Source organism: Patella vulgata, chromosome 1 (assembly GCF_932274485.2).
Source record: "Patella vulgata chromosome 1, xgPatVulg1.2, whole genome shotgun sequence".
Classification (NCBI taxonomy): domain Eukaryota; kingdom Metazoa; phylum Mollusca; class Gastropoda; family Patellidae; genus Patella; species Patella vulgata.
Genome location: NC_065879.2, coordinates 14,994,116 through 15,018,941, shown reverse-complemented (window position 1 = coordinate 15,018,941; position 24,826 = coordinate 14,994,116). Strand labels below are relative to the sequence as shown.

The window sequence follows — 24,826 nt, the reverse complement described above, 5'->3', positions numbered from 1 at the left end:
AAATCCCTTAAAATCCTCTATCTTAGGGCCGAGCAACTAACTCAACATATGTGATACGTTTTCAAACAACTTAAACCAGACTTTTATTTTATAAGAATAATGTGTAGGTGAAATTTACCTTTCGTTATCAAGTACAGCACATGAGCCATTCATTGTATAGATCAGTAATGGAACGGGAATCGATTATCAGGTCATCCAACGAAACAATTGACCCGGAAGCTTAAAAGGGTTACGTGTCCGGATAAGCAGTTTTGGCGTTCACGTCCAAACGACTCAATATTGTGAGTTGAAATTTTGAGACAAGGCAAATACACCACTTCTCTATATTTTGACGCTTAAATTTCATACGTACTCAGGCTTTTATTTTTGAGACTGTGTTCAAATTGGGATAGTCCCTTTAAGTATAGCGCCTAGTACTCAGACCCTTAAGCACGGAAGACATTTAAAACATATCTTTTATGAACAGATGAAATATGTGAACTAATTTGATGATAAACATATTGTTTTATATTTTTAATTCAGATGTTCAGCCCCCTGTAATGACCGGATGTTCTGATGATCAACGGATTTATACCAAAGATGCTACACACAATGTCACATGGTCTATCCCACAATTCTCAGATCCAATGAATAAAGAAATCACAACGGTAACTAATTACCCAGAAGGCTTTGTTGTGGCACCATGGGGTGACCATGTTGTTCAGTACGTGGCCACCAAGCGCTTTAATGGACTCATGACAGAATGTAAATTTACTGTGAAAATAAGGCGTAAGTAGTCCGGATATTTAACATAATAATTAATGATTAATCGAAAAACAAATGTGTTAGAATTCAGGAAGCGATTTGTTCTGGAGCCACAGTGACTCAATTTGTAAGGCATGGGTTCACTAATCAGGATGCCCAGAATTTGATCCTTGTGTTGGCCTAGAAAGTTGCTAACATGTTTCCGTCCATGTTGTTATCCTACCCTGAACATTTGGGCTGGTGAGCATTTTAATACCAGTTTCCAAAGTCGGGTACTCGATCTATGGTCTCGAGTGCCACTTGTAATGAGAAGACTTTGTGAACAAATCATAAGGTACAACAAGTCTGTGTGGAAGCATTTACAAATAACTGATCTCCAAACGACTAATATAAACTTGTAGATTGGACTAACGGGACGGCTCGAGTATTTCGCCCAACATAGCTGATTAGAAAAAGCAATAATCATTTTAAGGTCCCAAAGAATAGAGGTTTAACTTCTTTAAATCTATATTCTAGCTCATCCTTATCCTGAACTAAACATACTAACTCATGATGTACAATCTATATTCTAGCTCATCCTTGTCCTGGACCACACATACTAACTCAGGGTGATAAATTTTTTTTCTAGCTCACCCTTGTCCTGGTGTTAAATCTGTATTTTTATTCTCTCTCATCCTTGTCCTGAACTAAACCTAGCAAGTAATGGTGTATCTGGAATACATATACTTTATTTTCTAGATCGCCGTTGTCCTGAACTAAACATTAGTTAAATCTGTATTATATATTCTAGCGCATGTCTGTCACGAACTAGACATACCAGCTCATGATGTTTATTAAATCTATTTAATATTCTAGCTCACCCATGTCCAGAACTAAACATACCAATTAATGGTGCTCGTGTATGTAATGGATGGAAGACAGAATATGCTAGAGTTTGTTTAGTTTATTGTAATAAAGAATTTACTCTTCAATTGGGTTCATATTCTGCACAACAATGGTATATTTGTGGAGCCAGTGGTAATTGGTTACCATCGGGACCTTTACCAAATTGTACACGTAAGGGCTATGTTTATACCTATAATAAACTCTGTATAAAATGTTTATGAATTACATGAAACATTCTTGGCGCAGTAGAGTAGGACGGCAAACTCCAATTTTATTTCAAGAGAGAGAGAGAGAGAGAGAGAGAGGGAATTAATCTTGGTATAAAGTTGTGCGCCATGTGCTAAGACACGTTTTGCCAGCTAGCCGTTTGTCCCGTTTTATGGTACATAATGAAGAAAAGCTTTTCAGATGTATTTTGTTAAATAGTCACATAATAATTTGTTTAGCACCAACAGTGTATTATAATATTCGCTTATGTTTGATGACCGAGATGTTATGTTATAGATTAGAATTCTATGTTTTATTCCAGTGCCTAATATCAAGATTGGTTCAGGAAAGGATTCACCAGATTATCAGTATAACAGTTGCCATGACGATTCTGTTAAACAGTCTTACATTGACAGACTCAAAGCATCCCATCAGGCAGTGCTATGTACTAAACACCCGGATGAATGTAAACCAGATAACGTCTCCGTCGATTGTTAAAACATTATATAATATTACGATATCCCATAGGATTCATGATATACAACCCCCTGGGTTATGTCCCTTTATAAAACAAAATGAAATGGGGGGCTTTTTTGCTTAAACTGCTAATCATGAACTAGCCACACGTGGAATGGAAACCGCACCAACATAATAGAAGGGTGATAACCTTGTCAATTTCTTTCTTTATTTCGATTTCAATTGCTTGTAATAAATTTCTAATAAAATTGCTAATAAAATTTATTAAAGCTAAATCGTTTCTGCGAAAAAAAAGTCTCTAATAGATTGCTTTGTAATGAAATGGGGTTTAACATCCTACTGTTCTGCACCGACTGGGCCTATCAAGTCGAACATACGCCATATAGTCTTCTACCGGCATTACGGCCTTCTCTTATTTTTAAATCCAACTGTCAAGTGTTCATTTTTGTGCACGCCAATGTGTCCCCTGTCAGGCCTTCATATCTGCATGACTGAAGTATGGCGTATGCAGGTCTTCATTAGTCCAGTCGGAGCAGAATAGTAGGACGTTAAACCCCATTTCGTTTTATTTATTGAAAATTCCGACCATCTTAATCATCTGTTAAAAACATTGAAGGGTTGACCATTTCGACTTTTTACGACATCCTGTCAAAGGGATATATTATAGGCAGTGACGTCATTTTAGTATGTAATTCGAGTCAACAAATATACCATGCAAAGGGGAGGAGGGGGAAGAATCATAGTTGCTATAAATTGTACATTTGGTATAAAAACATCCGGGATCTTATCACACAGTGCAATCAAGTCCCACGGTTTTAGTGGAATCGGTTTTGTACAGTTTTTATTGCACACTGACAAACCTCATTTATGCAAAGTACGGGAACATGGAGATAATGTACAATTAATCTACACATTAATAACTGTTATACATTGAAATCGAAGAAAAAAAAAACATTAACTATATACGACAAGATAAATCAGAGTAATGGATCCACGGGAATAAATTAATATTTGATATTAATCGACAACGTCATATTGTAGATTGCTTATATTATATTAAACTATTGTAGTATGGAGGAATATGGAAATAAAATTCATAAAACAGAAAGGTTTTGACTGATTAACATCACATTTTTACATCAAAAACATTAAATGAATTAGAATATAAGGCAATCCGTAAATGGAAACGCGCACGTGCCATGCAGTGTGCAATAAGGGACATTTTGCCTCGCCGAATTCAAGGGTTCTATCGTCCCACACGTAACTAGACGTTATTCATTACCAGATCCCCTGTCTGGCGCCACTGACTAGGTGAACAATCCCAAGGGGTTTCATGTATTCTTTGTGGGAGGAATCATAATTGCGAGTACAGTTGTTTCTTTGCGTTGTTGGTTGTATTCTCCAACGTACATCCAGAGTTATTGGCCTTGAACAGTATGATTGCTGATATAAATATATATATTATCGTTCTAATAATCCATCCACATGGTCTGCAATATTACCTGGCTTATGTAGTTCTTCGCGGTTTTCTGGTTTCGAATACTTGTGTGGACCGCGAAGAACCTCGGTTTTTAATTCGACATGAGCGTATGGTTAGATGACAACCATGGCGGGGGACGTACAAATAAAGAGAAACTAAGACCACTACTTTTCTGCACCGAATCAGCTCATGACGACGGAGATACAGTCTGATATAGGGAAAATTTTGCCCGGAATGTGGTACTACGGTTTACTCTTCCAACTGGCGACTATACTTTTACGTCCGTGCCCCATGTTAACGACTAGACACTACTACAGCGAAATCGAGACCAATTGGTTAGTGAGTCAATGCTTTATTCACTCAACCATCACGGTTCTCCTGTATCATTAAACTTCATACATCCTCTAAAAGATTGCTATGTAATTAATTACGAAATTTGGCCCCGGCGGAATATATAATCTTCAATATGCCAATTCGCTCTGCTTTGTCGGGAAGCGATTTGATGTAAATGATAATGAACTGACCCAAAAATACATTTAGAAAAAAAAACATACCAGGATAGGTTTTAATGCAGCAGATATGACACGGCGGCGAGGGGATAATTTTACAAAATATGTTTTGTTAGCACAATCACAAATAAGTCCTATGGGTAGCAAATTTAGCTAAAATTTAAGATGCATCTAATATATATCGTCGTAGGATTGCAATACATTTGACTCGAAGGGCTGTCGTTTATTTGGCGTTAATGGATCGCAGTGTATGGGATTATTTTGGATTGTAGTGTATTTGAGGGTATTTGACTTTAAAATAGTTGCCGTGCATTTGCAGTATGCATGTATTTGACGTTATATGATTGCGGCGTACATGTATTTGACTTTATAGGATTGCGGTGCATATATATACTATTCAAAAAAAGTAGGGGATATTTGATTTTGGGGGCATAATACTAAAATATGCAAATGACTACGAAAAAAGTCAATATAGAACCTAACAGAAGAAACATTTCCAGTTACATGTGACGCCCAAACGCACCAATAGCTACCGCATGGAATGCAGGTGATGCTTGGGATCATCATGGGGGTCCAACCCAAGATTTGCACGACTCTGACTTTGAACGTTACAGTCATTGTGGCATTGAATTCCAGGGTGGAAACATCAGTTTAATTGTTTTAGTGACCAGAAAACAAATTTTGATATGCGTCGGCTTACCCAAAATGAAAGGTTACGTGCCCTTGGCATGCTACAGATCGGCACAACACAGGCGGTTGTGGCGCGGACGATGAATGTTTCTCAGTCTGTCATAAGCAGGCTATGGTCCAGATACTGTGATACACAATCTGTACAGGACAGACCACGCTCAGGTCGACCAAGGGCGACAACTCAAGCCCAGGATCGATTTATCCGTACCTTGGCCTTGAGAAATCGTGTCATCACAGCAAATCAGATCAGCGCTCGTCTTCAAACAGACACTGGTGTGAGAGTGAGTGGCCAGACGAATCGGAATCGACTGCATAGGGGTCACCTTCGCGCCCGACGTCCTCGCGTGATCCCTTGTTTGAGAGATCATCACATTCAGGCAAGACGTCGTTGGTGTAGGGATCGTCAACACTGGGATAATCGACGCTGGAGCAATGTGATGTTTTCAGATGAGTTAAGGTTCACTGTTGATTTTTTGGACAGACGTAGGAGGGTGTGGCGTCGTCGAAACGAGCGCTTCCAAGACGTTAACGTCATCAGACATGATCGATTTGGGGGTGGTTCTGTTATGGTGTGGGGAGGCATCACTGTTGTTGGAAGAACGGCTTTACATGTTGTTGCAGGGCGTGTTACAGGCCAGTACTACCGGGACAACATCTTGGCAGTCCATGTTGTGCCGTTCGCACGACGTCATGGCCGCCGTTTCATCTTCCAGGATGACAACGCAAGATGTCACAGGGCCAGGATCGTTACAGGTTACCTCCAACAACAGAACATCACCACATTACCTTGGCCAGCACTGAGTCCCGACCTCTCCCCCATCGAGCATGTCTGGGACATGCTTGGACAGAGGTTACGTCAACGTCAACAACGTCCTGCCAATGTCCAAGAACTTGCTGCTGCGTTGCAACAGGAATGGGACAATCTGGACCAAAATGACCTTAGACGTCTCATTAGGAGTATGCCACGTCGGATCAATGCTTGTTTGGCAAACAGAGGAGGATTTACCCGTTACTGACTTGGTTGTGATGCTGTGGTAACTTTGCTGTTTGACCCCGGGTATCATTTTACCCTTATAATGGTCAGTCTGTGCCTTACTTAGTCTAACGATCATTTGGAATAAATCGATGAATGTGAACTTCATTGCATTTTGTCATTTGTTTCTTCGTCAGTTTCATTAGGTGATTTTAATAACACTTAAAAATCAAATATCCCCTACTTTTTTTGAATAGTATATTTGACTTTATAGGATTGCAGTGTATGTGTGTACGACTTTATAGGATTGTTGAGTATGTGTAATTGACTTTACAGGATTGCAGTGTATATGTATGTCACTTTATATGATTGCGGAGTATATGTGTTTTGCCTTTGTACATGGATTTAACTTTATAGGATTGCACTGAATTTGAGTGTATTTGACTCTAAAGGTTTGTTGTGTATTTGAGTCTAAACTTTGTGGTGTATTTGACTTTAAGGGTTTGTGCTGTATTTGACTTTAATTATATCACTGTAATATACAACAAACAAGATTAAATATGTAAATATGTCAGATTATTGTATTTCGAACTGGTGGTTCGTGGTTTATTTCAAATCTTGGCTTACTCAAACCAATACTTTCACATGTTCATTTTGAATTTAACAGTTGTCCACATCCACTTAAATAAGCCTTTCAAATAAATTTGACAGACGATTTCCTAAACTTTTGTATCGGATTACAAGTAATGCGTGTATAACATACAACCCAACGACGTAATATTGTCTAGCCATTGTCCAATACCCAATTGTCTTAAAATTAGATATTTAATACTGAACAATCATTATCAAGATTACAGACCCGCTTCGCATCACAGACGATTCGTTCATTCGCTGGGGCTTAACGTCCACTTTTCCCGACATTCCTAATCGTCGGGCTGCCGATTAGGGAAACTCTTACATTTTTGTCCTGCATGCGTTCCATGGGTGATTTTCGGGGAATCCAGTATTTTTCTAGTAAGATTGCCATACTTTTATTGGCACTGGGAAAGTATCTTTAAGGTATGATGCAGCTACCCAAAAAAGCTTTCAAAAAATGAGCCTCTGGCTAGCAGACAAGAATTGTGTAAATTGTAACATCGTACATGTATGCATTTATATTGAAAGTAAGAATTACTGAAAAAACCTAATAAATATTTCTCTTTTTGTATGTGTGGTTTTATTTTTGGGGTGGGGGGGGGGGCGAAAAAATATATGGTTAATAAATTAAAATGAAAAATTGGCGGAATAAAATGGTACTCAAAGTGAGCACTGCTCCCGAGGGTGATACATCGCAGACCATCATAGCCAATCTGACAGAACATTTACATGAAACTCGCTTCTACACCTCTGTGTAGATAATACACATATAGGGCTCACTCCTAGAGGTCTCCGACACATATGCGTGTTGGCCTCTCCCCAAGTTGTCCACGACACAAATGTATAATAAACATTATAATGTCTCCAATACAAATCGCTTCTGCGCTTCTGTGTAGATAATAAACATTATAATGAATGATTAATGAAGTAATTACTTTAGTCAATAAAACGTCATCGATCTACCTATTGATATCCAGGATATTGTCATTCATATGACATTGTCAACCTCACTGTGCAACATGTCGGGTTTTAAACACAGTCTCTCAACTATTTGGAGAGACTTTCTGACTCAAACCTCACTCCACGGCTGTAAATACACAGTCGCCCGTCAGCACCAAGTCGCGAAAAGACGTCTGTGGTTTCTATGTATTGGTATAATGGTTGTAATCCTCTTGTACACAACTTGTAAGTTCTATATCAAATATCGGGAGTATAATTATGTGACCAAGACAAGTGTGACTTATCATTCTGAATTGGAACTTCCAGCTATCACGCTCTGCAACGTACACTCGTTTGATAAAAATAACTTTAATAAATCCGATGAACTTTTTCTGGAATATTTTACATACACTTTTGATATCACTGCTCCGTTTAATATATCTGAATCTAAATGGCATGGGTTGCGAGTAAGCGAGGAAGAATTAAACAGACTGGGATTTGGGATGAATGATATGATTCATTTTGGAGTAGTAGATAATAATTTACTGTGGAATAATACATCACACTTTACTGTTACTTACAGGGCACCTGCAGAAAAATGTTTCACTTTTAACAGGAGATATTCCAATAATAAATATCAAAGCCCGCTGATGTTTCATGACAAGAGTTTTTTAAATCTCTTTCTGGATGTTAAACAAAATAGATATGCATTTAGTTCTATGACAGCTGGAGTCCGCCTTCTTCTGCATCACCCAGATGAACCAATTCATGCTCATTCTCCATCAACCGTCCTTTCTCCAGGACACGTGTATGAGATTCAGATCTCTGAAAAACGATATAATTATTTACCCAGGCCATACAATTCTTACCAGAATCAGGATTGTATAGAGGTTGGCAAGACAAATTCGTTCAGTGAAATCCATTCACCGTACTCGCATGCAAGATGTGTTATTAAGTGTTTGACTGATCGTACCCAATCGTTGTGCGGATGTATTACAGAATCACTCTTTCATGACAATACCAGTGACTTCTGTACAATCGCTGAAAGACAGTATTGTGCATTGAATGTTTGGAGAAAATACTTTCATTATACTGCTGGCGATTTATGTGGCTGTAAGAGACCGTGTTCGGAAGTTAAATATGATTACGAACTTTCCTCCGTTCTATTTCCAGCTGCCTCCTTCATGAATACCCTGACTCGGGCAAATCTGAGCCGGAATATGGCACACGCTCGAAACAACTTAATGTATTTAAAGATTTCCCTTAAAGACACGATGGTCACCACCAATAGCCATATACAGCAGTTGGATTTCGGGGACATTATCGGTCAGCTTGGGGGCTACATGGGATTCTGTCTTGGAGCTAGTCTGTTAACTTTGATGGAATTGGTCGAGGTCGTATTGATGAGTCTGAAAGCACTGATAATGCACCAACATTTTAAAGTTAACAAGCAAAATGTAGCTCCGTCAAATCCTGGTTTCAACATCAAAACTGTCAGTGGCGGTATGAAAATGGCGTCTAGATAAATTGTAATGAGTAGGAATGTGAACGTTGCTTCTGGAATCTTCTCGGAGCGGAACAGTAGGGCGCAAAACCCCATTTCTTTTCATTTCTGGAATCTTCCGTGTCATTAGTTGGGTTAAATTTAAGGTAGTATTTTTATCTGTTAAGAATGGGTTATGGGTAAATTAGCTTTGAACTAGTTAAAATGATGTGAGGTGGATTTAGACGAAAAGAGGCCCTAGGTTGTTCCAATCACCCACCCTCACGACAAGAGGAAGAGAGGCTCTAGGCTGTTTCAATCACCCACCCTCACGACTAGAGGAAGAGAGGCCCTAGGCTGTTCCAATCACCCCCACCCCCGTCACGATTAGAGGAAGAGAGGGTCTATTATAGGCTCTTTCTATCACCCACCCTCGCGACTAGAGAGGCCCTAGGCTGTTCAAATCACCCCCACCCCCTCACGACTACAAGAAGAGGGGCTCTATTATAGGCTCTTCCAATCACCCACCCTCCCGACTAGAGAGGTCCTGGGCTGTTCCAATCACCCCACCCCCTCACGACTACAGGAAGAGGGGCTCTAGGCTCTTCCAATCACCCACCCTCACGACTAGAGAGGCCCTAGGCTGTTACAATCACCCACCCTCACGACTAGAGACGCCATAGGCTTTCCCAATCACCCACCCTCACGACTAAAGAGGCCATAGGCTGTCCCAATCACCCACCCTCACGACTAGAGAGGCCATAGGCTGTTCCAATCTTCCACCCTCACGAGAAGAGGAAGATTAAAGTATGTTTAAACACAATTTAAAAAAAATCGAGGATGGCGAAATGTAAAATCGTTAAAATAAAGATATTAGAGTGCATTATGTAAGATTTAGATAAAGACCTGCTATAATAGTTCCACAATAGTTTATTCTTGGTGAGTTGTTACTGTTACCGTACTTTATAGCTACATTTGTTAATCTCATCGGTGCTTAAGGGACAATAACACTCTTGCTGGCTTGACAGCTCCAGAAAATAAAAAAATAGCCTGATTCCAAGTACTAGATGTGTTAGTGTCCTACCTGTTGTGTAAATTATCCATTAAATCTTATTTTACTTGTCCAAAGGGTTCAAAAATATTTTTAATTCCAAGTCACATTTGAAAAGCTTTACGTCAGGCTTTTCAAATCATTTAGTTGAATTTTTCCAATTATTTAAATTAGGTGTGTTAAGATGAAATTTGTATCATCAATTAATTGGAATATTGTAAAATAGTACAATTTGTTGACCAGAATAAAGATTTTGACATATTATTCAGTTACAACAAGAGTGGTATTGTAACTTTAAATCCATTTAATTCCCAGCCATGGGATAGGGTACAATTTGTCATGTGAATAGATATCAATAAATGATATATTATACACTGGTGTTGGTTTGTTTTTTCAACTTATAATATTTACATACTAAAGTTTCATAAGGGTAGCCACGGTGACTCAGTGAATAAGAGATTGGTTCTCTAAGCAATTGAAATCGAAATAAACAAAGAAATTGACAATGCTATCACCCTTTTATTATGTTGGTGCGGTTTCCATTCAACGTGTGGCTACTTCATGATTAGCAAGCAGTTCAAGCAAAAAAGCCCCCATTTCGTTTTGTTTTATAAAGGGACATAACCCAGGAGGTTGTATATCCAGAATCATATGGGGTATCGTGATATTTATAATGTTTTAACAATCGACGGAGACGTTATCTGGTTTACATTCATCCGGGTGTTTAGTACATAGCACTGCCTGATGGGATGCTTTGAGTCTGTCAATGTAAGACTGTTTAACAGAATCGTCATGGCAACTGTTATACTGATAATCTGGTGAATCCTTTCCTGAACCAATCTTGATATTAGGCACTGGAATAAAAACATAGAATTCTAATGGGCAATATAACATCTCGGTCATCAAACATAAGCGAATATTATAAGACACTGCTGGTGCTAAACAAATTATTATGTGACTCTTTAACAAGATACTTTTGAAAAACTTTTTTGCATTATGTACCATAAAACGGGACAAACGGCTAGCTGGCAAAACGTGTCTTATCACATAGCGCATAACTTTATACCAAGAATAATAATCTCTCTCTCTCTCTCTCTCTCTCGTTATATAACTCTTGAAATGAAATGGGATTTACCGGTCCTACTCTTTTGCATCAACAAGACTCCCAATAATATAATTCATAAACATTATATACAGAGTTTATTATAGGTATAAACATAACCCTTACATGTACAGTTTGGTAAAGGTCCCGATGGTAACCAATTACCACTGGCTCCACATATATACCATTGTTGTACAGAATATGAACCCAATTGAAGAGTAAATTCTTTATTACAATACACTAAACAAACTCTAGCATATTCTGTCTTCCATCCATTACATACACGAGCACCATTAATTGGTATGTTTAGTTCAGGGCAAGGATGAGCTAAAATATATCAAATAGATTTAATTAACACCATTACTAAAACAGTAGTCGGTATGTTTAATTCTGGACAAGGATGAGCTAGCTAGAATATGATATAGAATTAACATCTTGAGCTGATATGTTTCATTCAGGACAGGGATGGGCTAGAATATATAAATAGATTTTATTAACATCACAGAATGGGAACCACTAGTCTTCTAAACTAGTTAGTGAGAGAATGGGGTTTAACGCCCACTCAAAAAAAATAGGCCATTTCGAGACTAACATGTTTCAATTTTATTTCAGTAATTCGCTTGCATGTGGGGTCTTTACCAGGGAGAGGAAACCGAAGGTCCTGGAGAAAAACCACGAGGTTCGAATGTCAAGCGGGGAATTGAAACCACGCCACTCAATGACATACATTTCACACGCACGCGATAAGCCATTAGACCAAACAATCCTCCTAACATCTGGAAATGGTCTTAAAATTTTTATATATTAAATATTGGATATCATGAGCCCAAATTTCCACGGTAAGATAACAATATCAATATCGATCGCTGTATTGTCGGGGTCGTTGTTATGCGCCACTAACACGGGATAAAGCTAATTCCGGGGAAATTTCTTGGCGAACGCCGGGATCGAAATGGGACCTACTGTGGCCCCGGAATAACCTAGTTCGTAAGTTCTAAGACATTTGGGGGCTTGGATGGCTGAATGGTTAGCACATGCGCGCTGTATCATAAAGTCTGTCATTGAGTCAACTGGCGTGGTTTCGATTCCCCGGTTGTACGTGACAAGGAGTAGGGTCGCCTGTCCAACCTCGTGGGTTTTCTCCGGGTCCTCCAGTTTCCTCTCACTGCTACAGACCTCTACGCCCAAGCGAATTATTGAAATAAAATTGAATGTTAGTCCTGAAATGACCTAGTTTGTGTCGAGCGGACGTTAAACGCCATCTCTCTCTCTCTCTCTCTCTCTCTCTCTCTCTCTCTCTCTCTCTAAGACATTTATATTTCGATTCTCTTTTGTTTTGTATGAAAGACCAAACAGCTCTTTATTTAGTGTTCTTGGTTCTTAGTTCTTAATTCATAGTCCTTAATTCTTATTTCTTCATTTTTTGTCGTATTTCGACATTTGTACACTAAAATTAACATTTGTACACTAAAATTAACATTTGTACACTAAAATTAACATTTGTATCTTAAAATCAATATTTGTTTTACAAATCAGACGTTTGTCATATCAGATTTGTAAAATTATTATTGTTTAATATAATTGCAGTAAATCAAAAAAATAATCTACAATTACATTTCATCATACACATACAACGAAAAACAAATCTCAAACAACAAATTTCCAAATACGTATCTCCAAATAAGAATTACAGACTATGAATTAAGAATTAAAGTTACAATTTCGTATTTTTAAGTTATATTTTTAAAATGTATTAAAATAAAGCCCTAAAATAGATGGTATCTACAAACAGTCCTACCTTGTTAAAGAATAATCCTATTAATCCTATAATTCACTATTGCCAGTTGAGAAATTGGCAAAAATTTCATTTTCAACTTCAAATTCAAACGTTTGAAGATAGCTATTCTATGGTGGGGTATAGGAAAACAAGGAAGGTAATTGGAAGGTAATGTGTTTTATTTCCGGTGTGAAGATTTTTAAGTGTGAGAAAGATAACCTATGATCGTATAATAGTGAGTTGACAACCTATTGAGCAAAAGACATAGAAATCATTATGTTTTGACTTTCTTAGAAAATATGAAATTGTAACATTAAGAACACTGAATAAAAAGCTGTTTAGTCTTCCATAGTTTTGTGCATTATCTTAATCATTAGCTTAAAGATCCGCACTACTTACGTCTAATTTTTACGGTAAATTTACATTCCGTTTGGAGTCCGTTGAATGGTTTGGTGGCCACGTACTGAACAACATGGTCACCCCATGGCGCCACAATAAAGCCTTCTGGGTAATTAGTTAACATTGTGATGTTCTTATTGAATGGATCTGAGAATTTTGGGATAGACCATGTGACATTGTATGTAGCATCTTTGGTATAAATCAGTTGATCTTTAGAACATCCGGTCATTGTAGGGGGCTGAACATCTGAATTAAATAAGTAAAGCAATATATTTATAATCCAATTAGTTCACATATTTCATCTGTTTATAAAAGATATATTTAAAATATCTTCCTCTCACATATAGTACTTGGGGCCTTAGGTGCTTTATCCCGTGGCAGTAACGCATTACTACGAGCGGTGAGGGTGGGTGGGTGTACAAATCAAGGAGATGGGCTCGAGTCTCACGTCGTTACATATCCATATTTCTACCATTAATTCCTAACTATTAATTCCAACATTCTGTTAATTTGTCATTATTATTTGTATGTTGACAAACATTGATTTTAACGACAAACAGAATCACAAACCATTTTCACAATTAATCCCACTCCAACCAGGTTGACATTGACATGTATAGCTTTCTACACCATTTATACAGCTTCCTCCATTTTTACATGGATTACTGGAACATGTATTAACATCTAAAATTAAAATAAAATACAAGTTACAGGAACATGCATTAACATCTAAAATTACAATAATATACATGTTACTGGAACATGTATTAACATCTAAAAATATAATAATATACAAGTTACTGGAACATGTATAAATATCTATAACCTACAAGTTATTGGAGCAAGCATCAGTATTCATCATTAATATTAAAGTCAATGAATTATGTATTAGTATCTAAAATTAAAACCAACCATGCTCTCATTATAAAAGTATATAATAAACTTGTACAATTCGTTATAAACATAGACCTTACTTCTACATTTTGGCAGCGGTTCTGATGGTAACCAATGGCCACTGACTCCACAGACAGAGGGACCGTAAGAGAGGGAGAGAGAGGGGGATAGTCAGAGAGAGAGAGAGTGGGGGTGGGGATTGAGTTGACACCTAGTTAAAGGACAATATTGGTGTCAGTCATTATCACATATGTGATAGAACTGGTTAAACACGTTCCAAATATTATTTTTTTCACAGAGATCATTGTTACGTTAGATGAGTAATCAATGTTTCAACAATAGGAAGTGACGAACGCAAAAGGAAAACACGAGTTATCCCTCTATAAAACTGGCTGAAGTGACGAATGATAACAGATACATGGGGGAATTTCTGCTCACTAATAATTCCTTCGAAGACCAAAAGTTGTTATATGGGACTGTGAAAGGATATCTGACAATTCATAAACAAAATTGACTGTCACTAGATAAGAGAACTAATGAAAGTATAGAATGAATAAACACCCGTGAATGTACGGAATGTTTCTATTTTTCTCGTGTTCTCTTATCTAATGACATTCAATTACTTTTTTGAATTGTCAAATATACTCTTACAGTCTCATATAACAACTTTTGATCTTCGAACGAATTTTTAGTGAGCAGAAATTCGCCCATGTATCTGTTATCACGCGTCACTTCAGCCAGTCTTATAGAGGGATAACTCGTGTTTTCCTTTTGCGTTCGTCACTTCCTATTGTTGAAACATTGATTACTCATCTATCGTAGCAATGATCTATGTGAAAAAATAATATTTGGAACGTGTTTAACCAGTTCTATCACATATGTGATAATGACTGCCACCAATATTGTCCTTTAATATAATCCAGACAGAGAGAGGGAGATCATGCCCTCAGGTCATTTTAACTAAACTCATCAGTTATACGTGTACATACATCTGCATCTTGGCATAAGACCACTCCAGCCGCTATTATGCTGACACGTTCTTCTTGAAGATCCAGAGGTCATTCTATAATCGTGATTACAGCTGTATGTAACGGTGCTACCATAATTCAGACTACTGTAGGATCTTCTTCCATTCTCCAATGTAGCGGGCGTGGCACATGTTACAGCTTAAAAATAAAATAGCTGATGTAGCTCTATTTATTACAGAAAATAAATGTAATTAGCTGCAGGATCTGGCGAAATTTTCTATATCATGGATTGTGATTGGTGCAATAATCTGGAGTCTACCAATCACGTGATTACTGACCGAGATGGTTTGGGCTAAAATGGAAAAAAAGGTTGGTATAATTTTAGTTGGACTGTTCAAAATAACACGTTAAATTTCTGGAATCGAATATTGGTAATGATATATAATATAACTAATTTTTATCACAATTAATAATATGTATCAAAAAATATATCTTACTTTTATCACAACATCGACCATATTTGCCAGCTACACATATACAACCAGTATATGAAGATAAGTATGTACCACCATTGTAACAAAACGTATTACAGTCGGCATACTCGGATCCTTCGTTCTGACCTGTAGCACAGTGAGCAAATTCGGTACATCCTTTTTTATTTGATATCCAAACCTTTCTGTCTCTGCGATGTCGGCCGTAACATTGTTCTGTACAATCAGACCATTTTGACCATTCAGCCCATCGACAATTACAGAAATCCCACGTTGATGCACGTTCAGCAACGACATCAACTAAAGCTACTATCAATACTAATAGAATTGACCACTTATTCATGGTATCTAAAATATATTATTTCGCAGTAAATATATAATGTGAATATTATTGTCGAAAGTATGAATTTACATACTTTGCGCGAGTTTTCGTTCATATTCTAGAAAACATACCGGCTAGTCCGGAGGCTGAAGGGGGGGGGGGGGGGTCGCCACCCGAGCTGTGAATTTATGAGACCAAGTATTTCTAGACCAGTTTTTTGGCGTAGATTCCGAATCTGGTTAATGGGGGTCCAATGTCTACAATTGGGGGGGGGGGGGCAGTGTCATTATGTTGACATAAATGATTATCATGTTATATATTAATAAAACATAAATTTCTAGGACTGTCCATCTTTAAAGAAGTGTGTATGATGCCCTTGGACAACTGTTTTGATTTGTGGGGAGGTGGGATTGGGGTAGCAGGTGAGCGTAGATTCCGAATCTGGGTGATGATCAGACGTTTGAGGGGGCGTTTTCGAGATATATAGGGGTCCAATGTCTACAATTGGGGGGGGGGGGCAGTGTCATTATGTTGACATAAATGATTATCATGTTATATATTAATAAAACATAAATTTCTAGGACTGTCCATCTTTAAAGAAGTGTGTATGATGCCCTTGGACAACTGTTTTGATTTGTGGGGAGGTGGGATGGGGGTAGCAGGTGAGCGTGTATGGAGGGTGTGTGTGTGGGGGGGGGGGGGTAAAATTGGCGGGAAATTATGATTTTCTTAGAGCTTGGTAAAAACATTACTTTCTAATTCCACTGCACACCTGTATGGGGCGAGGGGAGGGGGGGGGTGTAAATTTGGGGACAGAAACCACTTGGTTTAAAATTAGCCAATGAAGCGGTCTGTTACCGCGAGTTCTTGGCGTGTTCTGCACGAAACTGTGGGTAAACCCCCAGAAACGTCAACGCTGATTGATTAATCAATGTCTGACGTCATATGGTCAAAAGCCGCTCGTATGACTCCTGACGCGACCTCCCAGTACAACTGGTCAGATCTTCATGTAGTGTAGGCCATCGAAAGTATAAGAAAAACCGAACGAAATATACATTTGTATTTTAACCGGTTTGCTTTTATGTTCCCTACGAATTTCTGGAAATGTACATAAAAACAGTAAATCAGAGAAATGTTTAGATATTAGTTTATGCTTAATCTTCATCAGAAGATTCAAAATCAAAGTTCATAATATGAGCGGGATAGATATCTTCTGGATGACAAATCAACAGCAACATCATTTGTCTGTCCCAGCTCTTTAAAATTGTTAGAAAGTTGGAAAAAGAAAGACAGATAGTCATTACCACTGAAAGCATGTAGGCCAAGATATTCTTGACACTTCAATATTAATCTTGATTGGATAAAAAAAATATATCAAGATTAGTATTGAAAGTGTCGAGAATATCCTAGAACTGACAACAAACCATGAGGACACCAAAATAGCTAACCTACTCCTCTTCGCATTGCAAATTAATGGAGGCGCTGAAACAAATTGTATTTTCCGTTCTTGCTTGGGCAAAATAGACATCCTAATCATTCTCCTCGCAAACAATGATCCAAATATACACATTCTGGTCGATAATGAAACGGGCAAAGGTAGAAAATATCGCGGAAGGCGACATACATCAGTAGATGACGCTAGAAGGAAGATTTTCTGGGTGAAAAAAATAACAGGCCTTTTTTATTACCACCTTACCGTAGTGGTCTTTTGCTGCATGGCTGGAATGAAGATTTATAACCAAGCAGATATTTATCCCGCTCATATTATGACCCCTGATTTTGAACTTCTGATGAAGACTAAGAATAAACTAATATCTAAACATGTCTCTGATTTACTGTGTTTTTGATCTACATTTCCAGATCTCTTGTGAAGTACCTTTATAATTTAATATATTGAATGACGAAATAGGTACTAAACGAAAATGCTAGCGAGAAACCACTTTCAAACTTGTAAGGTCAATTTTGAACCAAACAATTTCTGTCCACAAAAACACATGTTGCCCCTTCCCCCCTTCGGGCACCCACCCCCACACAATGGGAATCTTATAAACATATTTATAGATGTTTCATTTGCAAGCTCTAAGAAAATCATCATTTAAATCGACGTGAGCTCATTTCCTGCCAATTTTACACCCCCCCCCCCCCACTCCTCACACGGAAACCTGCAACCACCCCACCCCACTTCGCCACAAATCAAAACGGTTGTCCAGAGGCATCATACACACTTCTTTAAAGATGGACAGTCCTAGAAATTTATGTTTTATTAATATATAACATGATAATCATTTATGTCAACATAATGACATTGCCCCCCAATTGTAGACATTAGGCCCCCATATATCTCGAAAACGCCCCCTCAAACGCCTGATCACCACCCAGATTCGGAATCTACTCAAAAAACTGGTCTAGAAAAACTTAGTCTTATAAATTCACAGCTTGGGTGGCGATCCCCCCCCCCCCCTTCAGCAACCGGACTAGGCTACAACATATTAATTGACAATTAAAATGTATGTACATCAAGTTTCACCGGGGCTGTATTAAAAGGACTGCAGCCAGATCGAGCCCCCAAATTATTTCGAAATTTTTGCACCATTAATAAATATATGTCATTTATTATGTGGTATAATATTATGTTTGAGTCAAATGAATCTATCTATCTACCTACCTAGCATAGAAATTACTGACCAGAATATGAGACCCTGGTATCACCCGTCTATCTCTCGTCAAATCCACAATTACACGTTACACTGGTGGCTCTTATAGCTACAATTCAGTGAACCGGAAGTATGGTTGTATAAGCACATATGACATAGACACGTCAGTTCTGTGTCTCAAGGCTATAATACTCCATTGATATAGATTTGGAGTTGGCCATGGTGACTCGGTAAGAAAGCCGCATTCGGTGGAGAGAGAGAGAGAAAAAGAGGGAGATGGGGTTTAAAGTCCACTCGACACAAACTAGGTCATTTCGGGACTAACACATGGTTCAATTTTATTTCAATAATTCGCTTGCGCGTAGGGGACTTTTGCAGTGGGAGGAAACCGGAAAATCCGGAGAAAACCCACGAGGTTGGACAGGCGACCCTACTCCTTGTCACGTACAACCGGGGATTCGAAACCACGCCAGTTGACTCAATGACAGACGTTATGATACAGCGCGCACGTGCTAACCATTCGGCCATCCACCCCCCACCACCCCCCGCATTCGGTGGTTCGGTACCGGGATCTGATAATGGTCTAGTCCTTGGGATGGACCAACAGGTGAGGTTCCGTGCACACATTGTCGTGACACAAAATAACCCTTGTCATCTGGAAGTCAGAGAGTAAAGGGAAGGTAAAGGTCATGTCCGGCTACATGACTGTCAAACCCCATTTCACTATATTTTTATATGCGTCTGACAGAAGCTCTTGCGATTTAATTTTCGGCAATTTTAATTAGAATAGTTGAAAGAACAATCGGTTTATTATATCATAATGGCCAAGTCAATGGAGTCGCACTAATGAAATTTAAATGAAATGTTGTTTAACGTCCTACTGTTCTGCTCCGATTGGATTAATGAAGACGGACATGCATGTACGCCGTACAGTGTGATGTAAGAAGAAGTACTCTTATATCGAATTCCAACTGTCAATGGATCTTTTACGTGCACGGGGCCGTGGTTTTTCCGGACTACCCCAACGTCTAGACAGCTGTCCTTGTTCGACCTCCCGTCCCAGTGGCGGATCTAGAGTGGAGGGTGGGTTCCAAACCCCACCCTGCTCAGCTACATAAAAATAATATAAGAGATGGTCGGATGGGATTGGCATTCAAAGCACGATATAATGATATATAGACCTGTACGATATCAAAAGTAATGCGTTGCATCAATGAAATTGAGTCACAATGCGATCCTATTGATTCATTATAAAAATTAACATCAAACGGGGTGTTGGATTTCTCTCTTTAAAATGCTCAATGTATATGGATGCCTGCGTAGCATCATGCATTGTCAACTGTCAAATTTCCTTAACAGGAGCCTGGCAAACCCACTCCGGCAAAAATTCCTGGATCCGCCCCTGTGTCCTGCACATCTGACAAGAGGCAACAGCGCTGGAAAATCCCGATGAACTTTTTTGGCCAACACTTGCCAAAGAGTGCTGTTTGGACAAGTCCACTGTAAAAGAAAGCAACGTGTTGCCTACTTCTAAATGGATAATTCATCCTGACAAAGAGTGTTTCCTCTGATCTTTCCTGCTTTATGAATCTTAATACAAACCAAAGATACTATTAATTGATTTCAAGATTTTATTTTCGCAATAACTCTTTCTTATAGCGGGTACACTGCAGCCCCCCCCCCTCCACCCTCTCCACGAACACACACACACACATACACACACACACACATACATCTGCGAACCATATACGCGCCTGCATTCTTGACAAAGGGGCGGGAGTAGGCAACTGTTTCCAGTACCCGATTTCAATTTCAACATCAACATAATCTAGAATACTCACCGAATAATCCGCTCTGTTATTATATTGAAGCAATTGTAATCCGGACAATATACTTGTATAGCTATACAACAGACAGTGCAGTTATATGGACAAGCACACTTAAGAATTCCAATCCACTTATTCCATTTTATATGGAAGCCTATTTTGACCGTGTTATAATCTCGATTTCCCGCTTTATTATTTTCTTGCTTTCTCACTATCCCGCCTTTGAAAATTCCTACGGTCTCGCCTCTCACCTTGACTTTCCGCCCTTGACTTCTTGCCCTCGACTTCTAGCCATGGAAGTTCAATTCGCGCGCATGTTCACTGACTACTACCAACATCACAATTTACCCAAAATCATACAAAATTACGCAAAATTATACAAAATTACCAAAAATTATAAAAAATTACCCAAAATTGATCAAGCAAGCTACTTTTCTACGCCAAGCCTAGATGATAAAATGGCCACAAAAGGCTTCCATGGTCGACATTGCTCCAACCCAGACCCCACATCATCACCACCCACACCAGGGTTACGTAAACTATCAGACCAGCTACCTTTCTGCACCAATGAAGATGGGATAACACTATACATTGTGCTGAGAGAAATTTCGCCCACACAGCGGCAGTACGACCTACTTTTATTTCAAAATCCAACTGTCAAGTGTTCCAATAGGCTTCCATAATTTTAACACTGTAAATAAATGAGTTCATGTTAAAGGAGTTAAATAGCAATATGATGTAATATGAACAATCTGATTAAATTAAAGATCTATATTTCGTTTCGTTTTTTTAAAATTCGATGGACTACACTACACGAAGATCTGACCGGTTGTACTGGAAGCTCGCGTCACAGGTCATACGAGCGGAATTTGACCCTATGACGTCAGACATTAATTAATCAATCAGCGTTGGAGTTTCTAGTGGTTTACCCACAGTTCCGTGCATCGCACGCCAAGAGCTCGCCGTAACAAACCGTTTCATTGGCATTATTGTGCATGCTCTCCAGATAAGAATATGGCATCACCGTTTGACATGACTTGTGGAATATGTCTAACCTCGCTCTTCGAGTCCCTTGTTACAAATGGCACTGAAAATCATTATGGTACACGATTCGTGTAGGCCTACCAATGGTAAAATGTTTATTTTGGCTTAATCAGAAGCCCATCTTTTCCCAGTAAGATCACAACATCAATGTTGATTTAAACTGACAAATAATTCGTGTTTTCAATGTCGAAGACTTTGGATGACCTTGAGTTAGCTACTCTAAATATAGTTGTAGATGGGGAATTCCCTAATTAATAGACTGCCAATGATTGGCCAACACACTCTTATAGTTTTGTGAGTAGTAAGGGAAATATAACTTAGTCTTACGGATACACTCTGAGATACAAAAGTTTTCATTTCCGTTTCTCATTGCGTTATTTTTTGTTTATGTAACAAATGTTACATTACGGAAGTTGTATAATATTACTGATATGATGTATTTATAGAGCTCAACTTTCACATGATAACGTACTGAGAGAGAGAGAGAGAGAGAGAGAGAGAGAGAGAGATTCGGGACTAACATGGTCAAGGGGTCTTTAGCAGTCGTGAGTTACTGTGGGACCCGGATAAAATCCGAGGTTTGACAGGGGACTTTACTCATTGTCAGTTGTCACAGGTACAAGTGTGGAATCGAAACCACGCCACTTGACTCAATGACAATTCTTATGACCTAAAGCGCACGCCGACATGAATACTGATTATACAGATGTAAGCTAGAGGCTTGTTTCAAGATCCATGAGTTGAATCTGCATATTGCTTTGGCTTTAAACATTATACGTTATTATTATTTAAATATTTATTAAATGACAAGCACATATAATCAACCCCCTTCGTCACCACTGACAAGAAGAAGCTACCGAGGAAAATCCCGGGGCTGCCACGGAAAATCCCGGGGCTGCCACGGAAAATCCCGGGGCTGCCACGGAAAATCCCGATGAACATTCTCGGCCAACACCTTCAGGCATCGACTCACTAATTCTAATATGGATATCCAGTTTTCTAAACGCAAATTTACTTTTGTTTGTTTCATAAACTTAATTAATCAAAGTTCTGCCGATTGGGGGCAGACAGACAAACAGACAGACAGACAAACGACAGTCACAAATATTAGTATAGATAGATAGATGTGTATCCTACAACACAAAGGTGTATATTTGATGGATGTGATTTTAACCATTATAAAGACTGGAATTTAATCATTATTTTTGATGAGCTTTTGGCGGAATTTTCATATTTTTGCTGTCTGTCTGCATGCTAGTTGATCTTCGTGCTAAATTTTGGGAGGTGAAATCGTGCAACATGTAAAAAGGGTATATACTTTTTGAAATGATACATTAGTGAAACCAAAAATTGTTGTTGAAGATTTTTAATAAGATTCGACACTAAATTTTTAAAATTTTTTTTAAATTTGTAAGCCTGGAACTTGACTAGTATATATCGAACTTTCAATCAAATTGACTGACATGCGGCATCGCTCAACAACGGCCTCCCTTCGTACACTCTATCATTTAGCCTCGATCTAACTGATGACGTCAACGTAACGGTTAATAATCTCCGCATGGGGCGCCATTTAACAATCAGTGAAATCCTATTTAAATCCAAGCTGTAGCCGAGCCATCCGTAGGTCTACAGAGTTGATTTTGGGCTTGTTGTTTAAATAAAGATCTAATTTATAATTTCTATAACATCTGAAGCCTAAATTAAGACTTGCAATAATCAGATTTAGCTCTTGCATAATGTATGTTTAAATGTTAACTAGCTTTTTGCAGATAGGATGGGTCTGTCGTTCAGATTGCTATTGACCGCCTGCTGGTTTTGATAAAATATGATATTGGATTGGGTTTTCAATATTATAAACTTGTTCTAACACGTAGGCCTACTCGCTGTATTGTACATTAAAAATTTAATTAATAATTCATCCCATATGACATTGACAAGCTACATTTGATCTGTGTACAACCTGACCATGTCTTCCAATGTAATACGCAATGGTCAGCAAATTATACAATGGCGTGGTAATAAACAACTCCATAATTGGTGTGAGACTCAATTCCTTTAAGAAGTTCGTATACCTTTCGTGTCACATTCCCTGTTGTTGGACAGTAAGGCAGACACGTGGAGAGCATATAGAGTATGGACTCACCCGAGTTCAGCCGCTGCCGTGGCAGGGGGCCGGAGTGGTTGTAATATTGTTACCCGCACACCGTCAGTCTTAAGGAATTATATTGTGAATATTAAATATTCGTTCAGTAGGGGATTAGCCAGCAGAAATTCAGGTAATTCGGAAAGAATGGGACGGGACGTCTTGCCAACGTCTCTAACAATGTATAAAAACAACGTCTACAATAATCCACTTTAATCAAAAATTCCGGTACAAACACGTAAGTAATCTCGTACAATCACATCACAACACCTTCTAAAAAAAGATACAAAATTAATATCTTCTATGAATCAGTCTTTTAAGTCTATTAACATGACGTATTCGATAGTCAGACCAGGTCAATTCCATGTTATGCTCATGCTGTGTGGATGTGTAAGGTGTATTTTAAGCCGTAAATATATACATTAAGCTCCATAAATGTAAGTGGCATACTCATATAAAAGAACATACATAAATAAAATAACGAACTCCCTCCTCAACTAAAACAAAAAAGGGGCGATGAAAATACCATATATCCTAAGTTTTGGAGAAACAGAATAATAAAAATGATAGAAATTGAAAATGTACAGACAAAATTACAAAGGTACTAAATTTTAAGTAATTAAGTTATCTCCCATTCATCAACCCTACCGTCACTCAAGAAGTAAAATACATAAATGATTATAATTTCCGGCATGGTTAAGGTACAATAAAAATACAAATAGGCACCGATTCAGAAAAAACATTCCAAACAAATACAGACAATAAAAACATGAAACTAATCTACTGTCGATCCCTGCCGATGAAAACAATATGCTCCCCTATGCTAGACAATGGGATAAGCACATCACATAAAATTACTCGGCAACATCAAACATAATTAGACACCTATATAATTTACATTGGAAATAATTCCAAATTAATTACAGAATGCGACTAAATAAAGATAAATTCACTAAATACTTTTGCCTGCGAAATTATAATGAATTACGAAGGGTACACATAAAATGAAAATATTAGAATCTATAGCTGTTCCGGCACTATAGTCATGTACTATGTTAATGTTATTGTTTATGTTCCTGGTGTAGTTTAGTTCCGGTGTATATTTATGTCCCTGTTGTATTTATGTAAATGT

At 38.2% G+C, this 24,826-nt stretch overlaps 2 protein-coding genes across 3 annotated transcripts in view; one reads left to right on the top strand and one right to left on the bottom strand.

Annotated features, from left to right (window-relative positions):
* LOC126821581 (sushi, von Willebrand factor type A, EGF and pentraxin domain-containing protein 1) overlaps positions 1 to 3,421 on the top strand; it is a 32,032-nt gene extending 28,611 nt beyond the window's left edge. The window contains exons 5-7 of the mRNA XM_050550147.1: positions 523 to 768; positions 1,600 to 1,800; positions 2,159 to 3,421. Of these exons, the coding sequence (XP_050406104.1) occupies positions 523 to 768; positions 1,600 to 1,800; positions 2,159 to 2,334 (623 nt within the window). The 3' untranslated portion in view covers positions 2,335 to 3,421. The remainder of the gene's footprint in view (positions 1 to 522; positions 769 to 1,599; positions 1,801 to 2,158) is intronic.
* Positions 3,422 to 10,573: 7,152 nt separating this feature from the next.
* Positions 10,574 to 20,701, bottom strand: LOC126821172 (sushi, von Willebrand factor type A, EGF and pentraxin domain-containing protein 1). Of its 2 annotated transcripts, none has more exons than XM_050549630.2 (7): positions 20,523 to 20,701; positions 15,712 to 16,053; positions 15,236 to 15,412; positions 13,923 to 14,036; positions 13,353 to 13,598; positions 11,303 to 11,503; positions 10,574 to 10,928 (listed from the first exon to the last, which is right to left on the bottom strand). In XM_050549630.2, the coding sequence occupies exons 2-7, from the start codon at positions 16,046 to 16,048 to the stop codon at positions 10,753 to 10,755; spliced, it is 1,251 nt and encodes a 416-aa protein (XP_050405587.1). In that variant the 5' UTR covers positions 16,049 to 16,053; positions 20,523 to 20,701; the 3' UTR covers positions 10,574 to 10,752. The 2 variants fall into 2 exon arrangements, with proteins under 2 accessions (XP_050405587.1, XP_050405556.1); XM_050549599.2 differs by lacking the exon at positions 20,523 to 20,701 and adding an exon at positions 18,693 to 18,970.
* Positions 20,702 to 24,826: the final 4,125 nt, after the last annotated feature.